The sequence below is a fragment of the Solanum tuberosum genome, unplaced genomic scaffold (assembly GCF_000226075.1).
Source record: "Solanum tuberosum cultivar DM 1-3 516 R44 unplaced genomic scaffold, SolTub_3.0 scf00032, whole genome shotgun sequence".
In the NCBI taxonomy this organism is placed as follows: Eukaryota; Viridiplantae; Streptophyta; class Magnoliopsida; order Solanales; family Solanaceae; genus Solanum; species Solanum tuberosum.
This window is the reverse complement of record NW_006238958.1, coordinates 1,569,978-1,583,054: the sequence shown is the minus strand read 5'-3', so window position 1 is coordinate 1,583,054 and position 13,077 is coordinate 1,569,978. Positions and strand designations below refer to the sequence as shown.

General features: G+C 33.8%; 4 protein-coding genes across 4 annotated transcripts in view; 3 read left to right on the top strand and 1 right to left on the bottom strand.

The window, feature by feature from the left end:
• Positions 1 to 264, bottom strand: part of LOC102605251 (prostaglandin E synthase 2) — a 4,391-nt gene extending 4,127 nt beyond the window's left edge. Inside the window, exon 1 of the mRNA XM_006342006.2 lies at positions 3 to 264. Coding sequence (XP_006342068.1) covers positions 3 to 65 — 63 coding nt within the window. The 5' untranslated portion in view covers positions 66 to 264. The remainder of the gene's footprint in view (positions 1 to 2) is intronic.
• Positions 265 to 1,614: 1,350 nt separating this feature from the next.
• LOC102604912 (uncharacterized) lies at positions 1,615 to 4,449 on the top strand. Its single transcript, XM_006342005.2, has 3 exons — positions 1,615 to 1,925; positions 3,287 to 3,605; positions 3,701 to 4,449. Exons 1-3 carry the CDS (start codon positions 1,845 to 1,847, stop codon positions 4,225 to 4,227), a joined length of 927 nt encoding a protein of 308 aa, XP_006342067.1. The 5' UTR covers positions 1,615 to 1,844; the 3' UTR covers positions 4,228 to 4,449.
• Positions 4,450 to 5,370: 921 nt separating this feature from the next.
• On the top strand, positions 5,371 to 6,516 carry LOC107059681 (F-box protein At5g03970-like). Its single transcript, XM_015306458.1, has one exon. The coding sequence runs from the start codon at positions 5,371 to 5,373 to the stop codon at positions 6,514 to 6,516; it is 1,146 nt and encodes a 381-aa protein (XP_015161944.1).
• Positions 6,517 to 7,415: 899 nt separating this feature from the next.
• Positions 7,416 to 8,564, top strand: LOC107059680 (F-box protein At5g03970-like). Its single transcript, XM_015306457.1, has one exon. It carries the CDS (start codon positions 7,416 to 7,418, stop codon positions 8,562 to 8,564), a length of 1,149 nt encoding a protein of 382 aa, XP_015161943.1.
• The last annotated feature ends 4,513 nt before the right edge of the window (positions 8,565 to 13,077 follow it).

Below are 13,077 nucleotides of genomic sequence, written 5' to 3'. Positions count from 1 at the left end.
ACCTCCACGGCGGCTGCACCATCCACTGCCCGGTATAAGGCGGCGATTCTACTGACTCTCCTCATTCCGGCGATCCACTTTCCTCTTCCGAAAATCTCTGGAAAATGCAAACTTTTATTCTATGGGCCTTTGTGGCGATTTGTAAACAACTCAATTTTGGGTTTAGTGAGGGTTTCAAAGTTTGCCACGTCAGCAATTAAATTGGGCCCCATAGCCGTCGGTTCGGGAAAAATCTCGGCCCAACTTGCTGGACAACTAATCATCCCATGAAAAAAAAGGAGGGAAAAATGAAAGGAAAAGGAGGGAACCGGGGAAGGAAGTTTTTTTTTATATATATTTTACATGATGCACTAACTTCACAAAGATATGACCTTGGATATAGTAGTTATGAACTGTATCACTTTATTCTTTCATATGAGGTGGAAATCAAAATTACACCGACAAAAGATAATCCATCAACTGAGCTACCAAAATTTTCCATGAAGTTTCTTGTTGTTCCATCCCTTTCAGTATTATTTAATATTTCTTGCACATCAATCATTGTATAATTTTGATAGTGATTGTTCCTTTTTTAGTTTGTCATATTACTCCCTCCGTCCCTATTTACTTGTCCATATTTCCTTTTTTGGTTGTCCCTATTTAGTTGTCCATTTTGACAAATCAAGAAAGGACAACAAATTTTTTCCTATTATACCCTTATTTACACTTCTTGAAAATTGTAAAAGTGTATGTTGTTTCCCTCCAATTTATTTCACTTGAATTCAAATAAGTGGTTGTAATTTTGAAGTGAAAAGTTGTCATAAGGGTAAAATTGTAACTTCACTGTGCTAATCATTGTTGCCTTAATCTGTGTGCCATTTCTAAAGTGGACAACTAAAAAGGGACGGAGGGAGTACTATTATTCAATTGTCACGTTAAAATTTGATTAATTCAGATTCACGAAGCAAAATTTACTTTTATTAAGGATAAAAGAATTTCAATCATTTAATGATAATTCATATTGGTATGATTTTTTAATATTTACTTAATTTATTGCATATACCAATGTATCGATTGTATACCAAACATACGTTACACATTTTAATATATTGAGCTGTTTTTTTTTGAGCTAAATCAAATTAAATCAATTAAGCTTACAATAATTATAATTCTTTTCCATAATTATATGTCTGGATCGGTTTTCGCACACCTTGACTAATTTCACGTGCCATCTCCCCACCTACAATAAGTACTAGATTACTACGTCCAACAAAACTGGAATAGAAAAGAAGAAGAACCACAATAATTATAATTTTTCACATTTTAATATATTCCCTAGATTATATGTATGTAATGTTTTACAAAATGCAATAAACTTCTAATTCTCTTAATCTCAAAATTGCAAATATAAATTCAAATCACTAGCCAAGTAATATCTTTAAATTATAAAATATTTCTAATTGTAATTGGTAATGGGCCTTCGGCGATACTACCCGTGTTTGCTAAGGAAAGGGACATTACCATAATTATAAGGAAAACAAAAGGGCAATAAGGTAAAAATAACAACGCGTTCAAAGTCGGCCACCCATCCGCCTATAAATACATCATTATGTGGTGCCTACTGGCCTTACATTAATCACCGCCTCTTTCAATATTCTGAGAGAGACGCCGTAACCTAATTCTAGGGTTTCCAGAAATTTTTGATTTTGTGATTCAATCACAAGTAATCATTTGTATCGTGCCAAATCGATTTGAAATCTGAACCAAACTGTTGTATTTTTTGCAATTTGTTTTTGATTTTTGGTAAAGAAAGGGAGGGAAGTCTCAGATCTGAAATCGAAAAGGGATTTGTCTGTGTATTGAGGATGTCTCGGTGCTTCCCATACCCACCACCTGGCTATTCGCTGAATAGAGCCAGCAATGAAGCCTTGATCGAATCGATTAAGGTTTGTTGAAACAAAGAGCACTTGAATTTATGTGTTTACGCTCTTGTTGCTTGATATAATCTAGCAGGGATCTATACTATGTAAATCTGTTAAGGAAATTTTGTGGTTTTCGTGGGTTGTGCATTAGTTGTGAACTTGGATTTAGGGTTTGTATATAATGTACAGAGTGGATTTGATTTGCGCTGGGATAAATTGACTGTGTTTGTAGGACGATTTGTGTGGATTTATTAATTGTACCTGGTTAGAAATGAGGATTAGTTTATACTTTTTTGTACTCACCTTGTGGATTTAACAGAAATTGATGAATTCTACGAGATAGGTTATAGAAAATCCGAGCAATTTGATTTCATTCTAGCCTATGGTAAAGATGGAGAAGTGGTAAGTTTAGGCAACTTTTAGGCTTTCAATGTGTTAATCGTAATGAGAAGTTGGAAGTGTAGGCAATCATTGAGGCTTTAATGTTTTGTTTGAGGAAGAGGTGTACTAGAAAGAATAGGCACTGTGCGTGAGTAGTAGATTTTCTAACTTGTAATCCACTGTTTTTAAAATTGTAATCACGATATATCAAAGATGTTTTAGAAAAGATTTTTGGGTAAAACTAAATTTGAGGTACTCTTCAAAAGTCATATATTTTGGCAGATTGCTCATACAAAAACTTACCATTATGCATATTTGAAAAGCCTTTCTGAAAACTGTATTTCAAACTACTAGTTGCAGCTAAAACTACCAATTGAAGCTGTAGCCTTATGAATATGAATGTCCCCTGCTGAACATGGGTCCATGCCATGCTTCTTTCTTGCTCTGTCTTTCTGTTTGTTTCCATGTTAAAAGGTTTTAATGAGGTTCCTGTCAGTGAAATTAGTTGTTCTTACGATTCCCCTACCCTGTCACAACTACCAAATAGAAAGTGACTATTCTGTGTGTCACAACTACCAAATAGAAAGTGACTATTCTGTTTAGTCCACAATGTGAAGTGTTCTGTAATATAGTTATTCTTTTCTACCTGCTTAATTGATTGGGTGTTTGCATCACTGTCCCTTTGTTGGGAGTCTTGCATGATTGTTCTTGGTTACCACTTGTTATGCAACTTCATGTAAGACCTGGGGCCAGGTTGTTGTGATAAATAGAACTAGGTGACTTAGATTCTGTATTCTGTCATAATGATAGAAGTATATGTTGTGAACCCAACGCATGTTTGGTGCCTACATTGCCTACATCCATGTCTGTTTGATGTGATAAAAGTTCAGTGAATGATCCTCAGAATATATGAGGGGATCTTAATTGTTCATTATCCTTCTGGTCATGCTGTATTAGTCTTCTATCTCCCTCTATTCTGAACTTGTTATCCTGGTGCTCTAAAGCTCCAAAAGGAGAGGGAGGTAGCTAAAGCAGAAAAGAAGGACAGGAAGAGGGAAAAGAAGGAAAAGAAAAGAGAAGAGAAGAAGGCAAAAAAGGAGAAGAGTAATCTTGGATTTGACAAGGCCACTCATGAGTCCAAAGGGAAGTACTTGTTTAAATGTCTAGAAGATGAAGCTGAGCAGTTGGAGAGGAGCAATCTCACTGAGGAACATGAGCCTGCTGTGTGTTCACAGAATTCCAGCTGCTCATCCGACAGCACCCAGAATAGTAATAAAAGGAAGAGGCCTGCCTCACCTTCACGTGGTGGCATACAGGCGCATGGTAGTTATCTTTCCCTTGGTATATCATACTTACTATGTTGGTCTTATGTTGTGTTGTATCTGTTGCTAATCTGAAGTTTTCTTGCTTGACAATAGGTAGCATTATCAGAATTAGATTGTCTAAAAAGGGTATGCAAGGTGAAATATCAGCTTCTTCCAAAGAGAAGCACTTGCCAAAACCTGCTCAACAAGTTGCGGAAGTTACTGTCAGGGCATCTGCTGAAAGAGCCAACCCTTTGTTGAAAACTACAAACAAACGAAGTTGTCCTCCTCCTGTAGTAGTTTCAGAGCCTAGTACATCCAATTGTGGGTGGGTTGACCGTGTGGCTGTAGACAATGCAACTCCATCATGTTCCAAAGTGCACGAGAACAGCATAGAATTTCAGTACAAGAATTTGATTGAGAACTGGCTTCCACCAAGTCTGCCAAGTGATAATCTAGATTTGGACGATGATCAATCATGGCTGTTCCAAAGAAAACCTAAGCAAGCTCGAGTTGAGGAAAAAAATGTAGGCAGCAGCAATGACAAAACTTGTGGAAGCTGCTCTTCATTGTGGCAGCCACGGGCACAATACCTTCCTGATGTTGACTTGTATGCATTGCCCTACACAGTTCCGTTTTGAACCACATAACAACTGTGTATAGAAATTGTTTTTAGCTGGATATACTTCCCAGGGAATTTTGTAGCTCTTCTCTGGAAAACTGATGTAGTTTTAAACTGGATTTAGGCGCGATGACAAAAATATTCTTTTTATTTTTTAGCTGCCAGTTGTTATCTTCAGAAATCCATTGTTCTACATCAATCAAAATGATCAATATAGTATATTGGATTTTTCCTTCTCAAATCCTCTTTATTGAACTTAGAACACTTCCGTTAATTACAGGATAGTTTCTGTGTTTTATCTGCTTTCATTTTGTTCACATTGCATCTGAGATCATATTATTGATGTGAACATTTAGCTTTTGCATTTCTTAATCAAGAGTGTGATAGAAACAGTTGAGGATAATTAAACTATGAGCCAACTCTATCCCCAAGTTATTAAATTTGGCTAGAATATTTACCGATCCAATCATATAAGGATTCTGCAATCAGTTGAGACTCCAATACTAACATGAGTTGGAACTTCGCAGAAAAACAAAATACTAAAATTTAATACTCTCTCCGTTTAAAAAAGAATGATCTCTTTCATTTTTTGGCAACACTTTAACTTTTCTCAAGATTAAAAGGCATTTTGGTACATTTGACATAACTTTAATTTAGAACCACAAGATTTAAAAATCTTTCTTTTCTTAAACACCATTTCAAGTCAAACTAGGACATTCTTTTTTAAACGGATGGAGTAGTTGACTAGATAAAAATTTACTATTAGTTATAAAATTCCAATTCATTGGAGGAAAATCCAAGATTCGATTGAATTGAGAGTTGTGATTTCCTTAAACTTGCTTGAGAATTCAGTATTTTATCTGAGATACTTCTGAAGGACTTGTTTTGTCTGAGATCAATAATTCAAAAGTAGTACGAAACCAAAACTGATTATGATTTGGTGTTCTAATTCAGGTCTAAATAAAATAATTCAAAAGCTTCTGAGATCAATAATTCAAAAGTAGTACGAAACCAAAACTGATTATGATTTGGTGTTCTAATTCAGGTCTAAATAGGATTTATAGGAAAAAGTTTCCAGTTTATAGTCAAAGAAGGTCTCCTACTATTATAAATATGGATATTACTTGAGTTTATGAATAGAATTAGAATTATTTTCTTCATTATGAAACTGTCTGATAAAAGCGTAGTTGAGTTGTGTGAGGATGTCATAATCGAAATATTACATCATTTGCCTTCAAAATCTCTAGCAAGGTTTGTATGTGTGTGTAATCATTGGCAGAAGTGTATTGCTGATCCATCTTTGGCTTATAGTTGTCGTTCTCAACGATGGAGTCCGCAACCCTACATGATAGGTTTCTTATGTCAAGTTAGAGATTTCGTTAAAGAAATTCCAGAAGTTCATTTTTTTTCCTCATCTACTACATCATCATCATCACAATTAGTGATTGATGATGAGTCGGTCAATTTTCTTGGCAGGGGATTGTATATTATTATTGCATCCTCTAACGGTTTCCTTCTTATGGCTGAGGAATTAAGATATCAGAGGGCTTACTATGTTTATAATCCTGCAACGAGGCAGCATCTTTCCGTCCCTGTAACTCCAATAACATCCTGCGTAACCTTTGCAGCAGGTATTGGATTTCATTGTAAAGTAGATGACCCTGAAAAAGATGCCATCTCCTTTACAATAGTTCGTTTTGAAAACTTGTATGATCTTGTTTCGAGTGTAACAATTGAAAGTTTCTCTTCCAAGACTAACATGTGGTCTACCATCGATATCACACTAGATGTACCTATCAGTGTTATCCTTCATAGATGGACGAAATCAGCGTCATATGGGGTAATCGATGGAGTGTTCTGTTGGTTTGACGCATTATCACAGTTCATTTTTTATGATACTGTCAATACGCGTTTATGGGCTTTGCAATTGAATCCAGAGATGTATGCCTTTGATGGTCAGTGTCTTGGAGTATTGGGTGGGGATCTCTATTATGCATCGTGTAATGAGGCAGACATTACATTGTGGTACCTCGAGAGCAATATTCGTAGTCAAGATGCAGTATGGGTCAGGAAATATACTGCAAATTTAACCGATGCACTTGTAAATTATTGTCCATGGGGTCTTGAAGCTGATGTAGAGTCTCTGGATTTTCATCCTGCTAATCTGCACATCTTTTATCTGAATATAAATGGTAGGATTATTTCATTTGACTCGGAAAAGAATATTGCGGAACTTCTGTATGATTTCGGACAGAGAGACCACTTATTGTTTTCTTATGAGTGGCATCAATGGCCGCGTCTTCTCTAACAACTATCAACAAGTGGAAGTCTGATAATTAATTAATTATACATTGAAGAATCAAAACGAGATGAATGACGAGAATTCTACGTTTAACAAAAAATTCCTTTCTTACGGAATTGTTAAATAATATTCCCTTCGTTTTAATTTTATGACATTGTTTGACTGGATACAAAATTTAAGAAATAAGGAAGACTTTGTTACATTTATCAAACTGTTCATATTAAAGTCACTTCATAGCTTACATTAATGTTAGTTTTTCTTCATAATAATAAAGTGTTGTTAAGTACGACTCAATAAGGGTAAAATAGGGATGGTGTTAGTAAATAGTTTTCAACTATGACTTTTTTGGGTAACTGATTAAAAAGGAAAGAGTGTCACGTAATAATGAGTATTGCACACTAAAAATAGGATTTATAGTCATAAATTGTATAGCAAAAGGTTTTCCTATTTTGATTTGGAGCAGATTTAGTATTTTTATAAATAACATTTATAGTCATAAGTTGTATAGCAATAGATTTTCCTATTTTGGTTTGGGGCAGGTTTAGTAGTCATAAAAAAAATCACTTGTATTCGTTTAGATATTAATTCAATGTGTGAATTAAATTACTCAGTTCATATGTATTAATCCGATCCAATCATATAATTCACTATGAATTCCGCGATCCAATATTGTTGAATCTTCTAATCAGGATTAATTCTGCAATCAGTTAGACTCCAATACTAAAAATAATTTAAAGTTAGACTCCAATATTGGTTAGGATTTGGTGTTTTAATTCATGTATATATAGGATTTGTATTCAAATTTTTGCATAGGATAAGGTTTTCCAGTTTATAGTCCAACAAGGTCTCCAACTATTATATATAGGGCTGTTAATAAAAAAATAAAAACTTTCACAAGTATCAGTATGAAACTTGTATGCAAATTGTCTGATAAAAGTGTAGTTGAGTTGTCTGAGGATATCATAATCGATATATTACATCGTTTGCCTTCAAAATCTCTTGCAAGGTTTGAATGTGTGTGTAAGCATTGGCAGAGGTGTATTGCTGATCCATCTTTGGTTCATAGTTGTCGTTCTCAACGATGGAATCCTCACCCCTACATGATAGGTTTCTTTTATCAAAGTAGAGTTTTCGTTCAAGAATTTCAAGAAAGTCATTTTTTCTTTTTGTCTACTAAATCATCACAAGTGATTGATGGTAGTTTAGATGAGTCAGTCAATTTTCTTGGCAGGAGATTGTGTATTATTGCATCTTCTAACGGTTTCATTCTTACTTGTGAGAATTTATTACATCAGGAGGTTTACTATGTTTATAATCCAGCAACGAGGCAACATTTTTCCGTGCCTAAAATTCAAAGATCCTCCATAACCCTGCCAGCTATTGGATTTCATTGTAAAGTCGATGACCCTGAAAAAGACGTGATCTCCTTTACAATAGTTCGTTATAAAACCTGGCATGATCTTGGTTCGAGTGTAACAATTGAAAGTTTCTCTTCCGAGACTAACATGTGGTCTAACATCAATATCACGCTAGATGTACCTGTTAGAGTCTTCCTTAATAGATGGATGAAATTAGCATCAGCTGGGGTAATCGATGGTGTGTTCTGTTGGATTGATTTACAATCACAGATAATTTTTTATGATAGTGTCAATACGCATTTCTGGGCTTTGCAATTGAATCAAGAGATGTATGTCTTGTACTCTAGGTGTCTTGGAGTATCGGGTGGGGATCTCTATTATGCATCGTATAACGAGGCAGACCTTACACTGTGGTACCTCGAGAGCAATATTCGTAGTCAAGATGCAGTATGGGTCAGGAAATATACTGCAAATTTAACCAATGCACTTGTAAATTATTGTCCAGGGCTTTTTCAAGCCGAGGTGATGTGTGTGGATATTCATCCTGCTAATCCGCACATCGTTTATCTGGAAATAAATGGTAACATTGTTTCATATGACTTGGAAAAGAATATTGCAGAACTTCTGTATGATATGGGAGTGGGAGACTACTTATTGTTTACTTATGAGTGTCATCGTTGGCCGCGTCTTCTTTAAAAACTATCAAGTCTGATATCTAATCGAAAAGAGATGATGAAGAACTGCATTTCAAGGAGTTAGTGCAGGCTGCAGGGAATAGTTTTACAACTACCTTGCATAAGAAGAAAATACGACAAATGTAAATTTTTATGTTAGTTCAAACTTGTATTTTGCTTATAGAGTGAAAGGTTATAAGTTTGTAGCCCTCCTCTGTTTTTGTGTAACTTATATTTGATTTTGGTCTTACGTTGTGTTGTTTCTGTTGCTAATCTGATGTTGTGTTGCTAATAAGTAGTATTATCAGAATTTACGTTGTCTAAAAAGGTGAAATATCCGTAAAAAATCACTTGTATTCATTTAGGTATTAATTCGATGTGTGAATTAAATTACTCAGTTCATATGTATTAATCCGATCCACTCATATAATTAACTATGAATTAGTGATCCAATATTGTTGTATCTTCTAATCAGGATTAATTCTGCAATCAGATAAAAATAAATTAAAGTTACGAAACCAATATTAGTTAGGATTTGGTTTTATAATTATGTCTAAATATGATTTGTATTCAAACTTTTGCATAGTAAAAGGTTTTCCAGTTTACTTGAGTTTTATGAATAGAATTATTATAACTTAGAAGAAGAAGTTGGTGTGATGATGGTGGATATTCATCCTGCTAATCCACACATCTTTTATATGGATATAAATGGTAGGGTTATTTCATACGACATGGAAAAGAATATTGCGGAATTTATTTATGATATCGGATTTGAAGACTACTTATTCTTTACTTATGAGTGGCATCAATGGCCGCGTCTTCTCTAACAACTATCAACAAGTGAAAGTCTGATATCTAATTAATTATCAACATGATGAAGAACTGTACCTTTAACAAAAAAAAAAAAAACTTTCTTATGGAATTGTTGAATAATATTCCCTTCAATTTAATTTATATGACATTGTTTGATTGGATACGAAATTTAAGAAATAAGGAAGACTTTGATACGTTTATCAAACTGTTCATATTAAAGTCACTTCACAGCTTACATTTAGGTTAATTTTTCTTCATAATAATAAAGTGCTACGAATGACTCAATAAGGGTAAAATAGGGATGGTGTTAGTAAATAGTTTTCAAATATGACTTTTTTGGGTAACTGATTAAAAAGGAAAGAGTGTCACGTAAGTTGAGACATAATGAGTAGTATTGTACACTACAAGTCTATCTCAAATTCACTTAACTTTTTTTTTAATCTTTTAAAACAAAATTTCACATTTAGTAAAATAGTAATTTAATTCATTTTTGGAAAATACAATTCAAAGATGTACAAATCAAAATTGGTCAGGATTTGATATTTCAATTCATGTCTAAAAATAGGATCCATAGTCAAATTGTATAGGAAAAGGTTTTCCTATTTTGATTTGGAGCAGATTTAGTATTTTTATAAATAGCATTTATAGTCATAAGTTTATAGGAATATGTTTTCCTATTTTGGTTTGGAGCAGGTTTAGTATTTTTCTATAAATAGGATTTATATTCATAAATTGTAGTATAGTAATAGGTTTTCCTTTTTTGATTTGAAATAGGTTTCGTATTATTATAAATAGAGATGCTACTAGTTATTTTTAGATGTCTGAGATCAATCACATGACTACTAGTATGGAACAATCGTCTTGTAAACCCGTACTTGAGTTGTGTGAAGACAACTTAATCGAAATATTACATCGTTTGCCTTCAAAATCTGTCAAGGTTTGAATCCGTGTGTAAGCATTGGGGGAAGTGTATTGATGATCCATCTATCGCTTATAGTTGTCGTTCTCAACGATGGAGTCCTCAACCTTACATGATGGGTTTCTTTTGTCAAGGTAGAGATGAAGTTGATGAACAAAATCGTTTTTTCTTCTCATCGAAGAAATCATCACAAGTGATTGATGGTAGTTTAGACGAGTCAGTTAATTTTCTTGGCAGGGGAGTGCATATTATGGCCTCCTCTAATGGTTTCCTTCTTGTTACTGAGGATTTATATAATCAAAGTGTTTACTATGTTTATAATCCTGCAACGAGGCAACATTTTGTCGTCCCTGTAACTCTAACGTCTTATGTAAGCCTTGCAGTCATTGGATTTCATTGTAAAGTAGATGACCCTGAAAAAGATGTGATCTCATTTACTATAGTTCGTTATGAAGCATGGACTGGTCCAAGTGGTGGTGTAACAATCGAAAGCTTCTCTTCTGAGACTAACATGTTGTAAGAAAACGAAAGATATATGCGGAACTTTTCTTATGTATTTTGATCGATGTTTTCAATTGTACAATGCCTTGTATATATACAGCAAAAGAAAGACTCCTAACAGTTTACCAACAGCAAGGAAAAAGACTCCTAACATGTAACTAATCCTAACGTTATATGTATTGTCCTATTTGTAGTTAACTTGTAGAAGTAGATTAGTTTATAATACTTCAGCCCACTGTTGGCTGAGATCGTTAACCACCTGAGGCCCAAAAGACCAAATAACCGATAAGATATCTGGATCTGTATGTGCAGGCCCAGTACTCTTTGTACTTCTTGTCTGCGTTATTGAGAAGATCAATATTCACATAATATTCACACCAACACATGTGGACTAGCATCGATCTCAGGCAAGCTGCGCCTATCAGCTACCCCATTTCTAGATGGATGAGATCAGGATCAGTTGGGGTAATCGATGGAATGTTCGTTTGGAAGCTTGACCCAAACTCACATATCATTCTTTATGATACTGTCTACAGGCGTTTCTGGGATTTGAAATTGACTGATGAGATGGATGACTGGACCGGTAGTGCTGTTGGAGTATCGGATGGGGTTCTCTATTATGCATTGTGTAACAGGAGAGAGATTACTCTGTGGTACCTCGAGAGCAATATTCGTAGTACTAATGATGCAGTATGGGTTATCAAGTATGTTGTAAATATCACTAGCGCGCTTCTTAATTGTCCAGAGGTTATTGGATCTATTCGTATCAAGATGTTATACACAGACATTCATTCGGTTAATCCACACATCTTTTACTTACTTGTAGGCGATAAGGTTATTTCATATGACTCGGAAAAGAATACTGCAGAATTTTTGTACGAAATTGGAGTGTCAGTGTAGACAGCAAATCAGTACTACTTATTCTTTTCATATGAGTGGCATCAATGGCCGCGTCTTCTTAGGACTCATCAACTGGAAGAAGAGTAAATTTTTGGTTTATCTATATTTTATTTAGTGCAATATTTCTACTTTTGCAACTACTTTTAATGTATTTTCCTATTATAAGATTTAGTTTTACGTTTTTTGTGTTGTGTGAGATATTAATACTATGCAATTCCTTTGCTTTGGGATTTCCATTTTACCTTGATTGCACCTTCATTACCAAATAATGATATAAAAGAAAGTTGAAGATATTACTAAAGAAAGACTAAAGGACACATCAGATGAAAATCTAATTGGTTATTGATATTTTTATTCTTTTTAAAAAATTTACAAGAAAATAAAATTTAAGGGTGTACGCTCTTCTTTTTTAAAAAATGAGAAAAAGTAGTGCAGATGTTAATCTCATCATCTAGGTAGCACTGAAAGTAGACACAAATATCAAAGTAAATTAAAGTGTCGATACAAGTAGACAGTGATGGAGCCAGATATTTCACAAAGGGTGTCTAAGAATTGCTTAAGTAAAAAAAAATGAATGGGTATTCTAAAATTTTGTAAATAAAACTATGTAACATAAATAATTATTATTTTTAATAAAAAATATACCAAAATTTTTAAAATCAAACTACATAATATATAGTTTGGATGTTCATGTTTATTTAATAGGAAGTGAACGGATAAAAAAAAAAAAGAGAAAAAAGAAAAAGAAAATTCAGTTTAGAATGAAATCACATTTATACTTAAAGATTTCACCGAGAAATCGTTAATAAATAGTTTCTTAAATTTCCTTAAATGTTATAAATAATATATTGTGAATGTCCACTACATCAAGAAGTTACTCCATTACTTTCTTCCATTATGAAGATAACCATAACCTCCATAACCTCCACCTATATAACCATTATTCTTGTAACCTTTCACTTCCATAACCTCCCCACTATATTCATGTTAATGTCATGTTTATGACTAACCTTTTGTATGCCTCTATGTTACACTATAAATAGAGGCATAAGGGCTCATATTGTATACACTTGAAGACTTGGAATAATAAGAAAAGCTCTCATCTCTTGTCTCCCTATTTCTATTGCTTTTATCTTCTATATTTCTTGTCTTATTTTGCTCTATTTTTACAACACGTTTTCAGCACGAATGTTCTACCAATTGCAGGATTGAAACAAGATAAACAAAATAAGGTAAAATAATTGTGTTTATTTTTCTCTCGGGAACAAGGTAAATTATTGTGGAATCTATTTTATATTTTAATTGTGAACAAGGTGAATGATTAATATTATTGTTACTGTGCATTTTTTCACCTATGACTATATATACTTTCCTTTGTATGTGAAACTTATTTTATATTTTA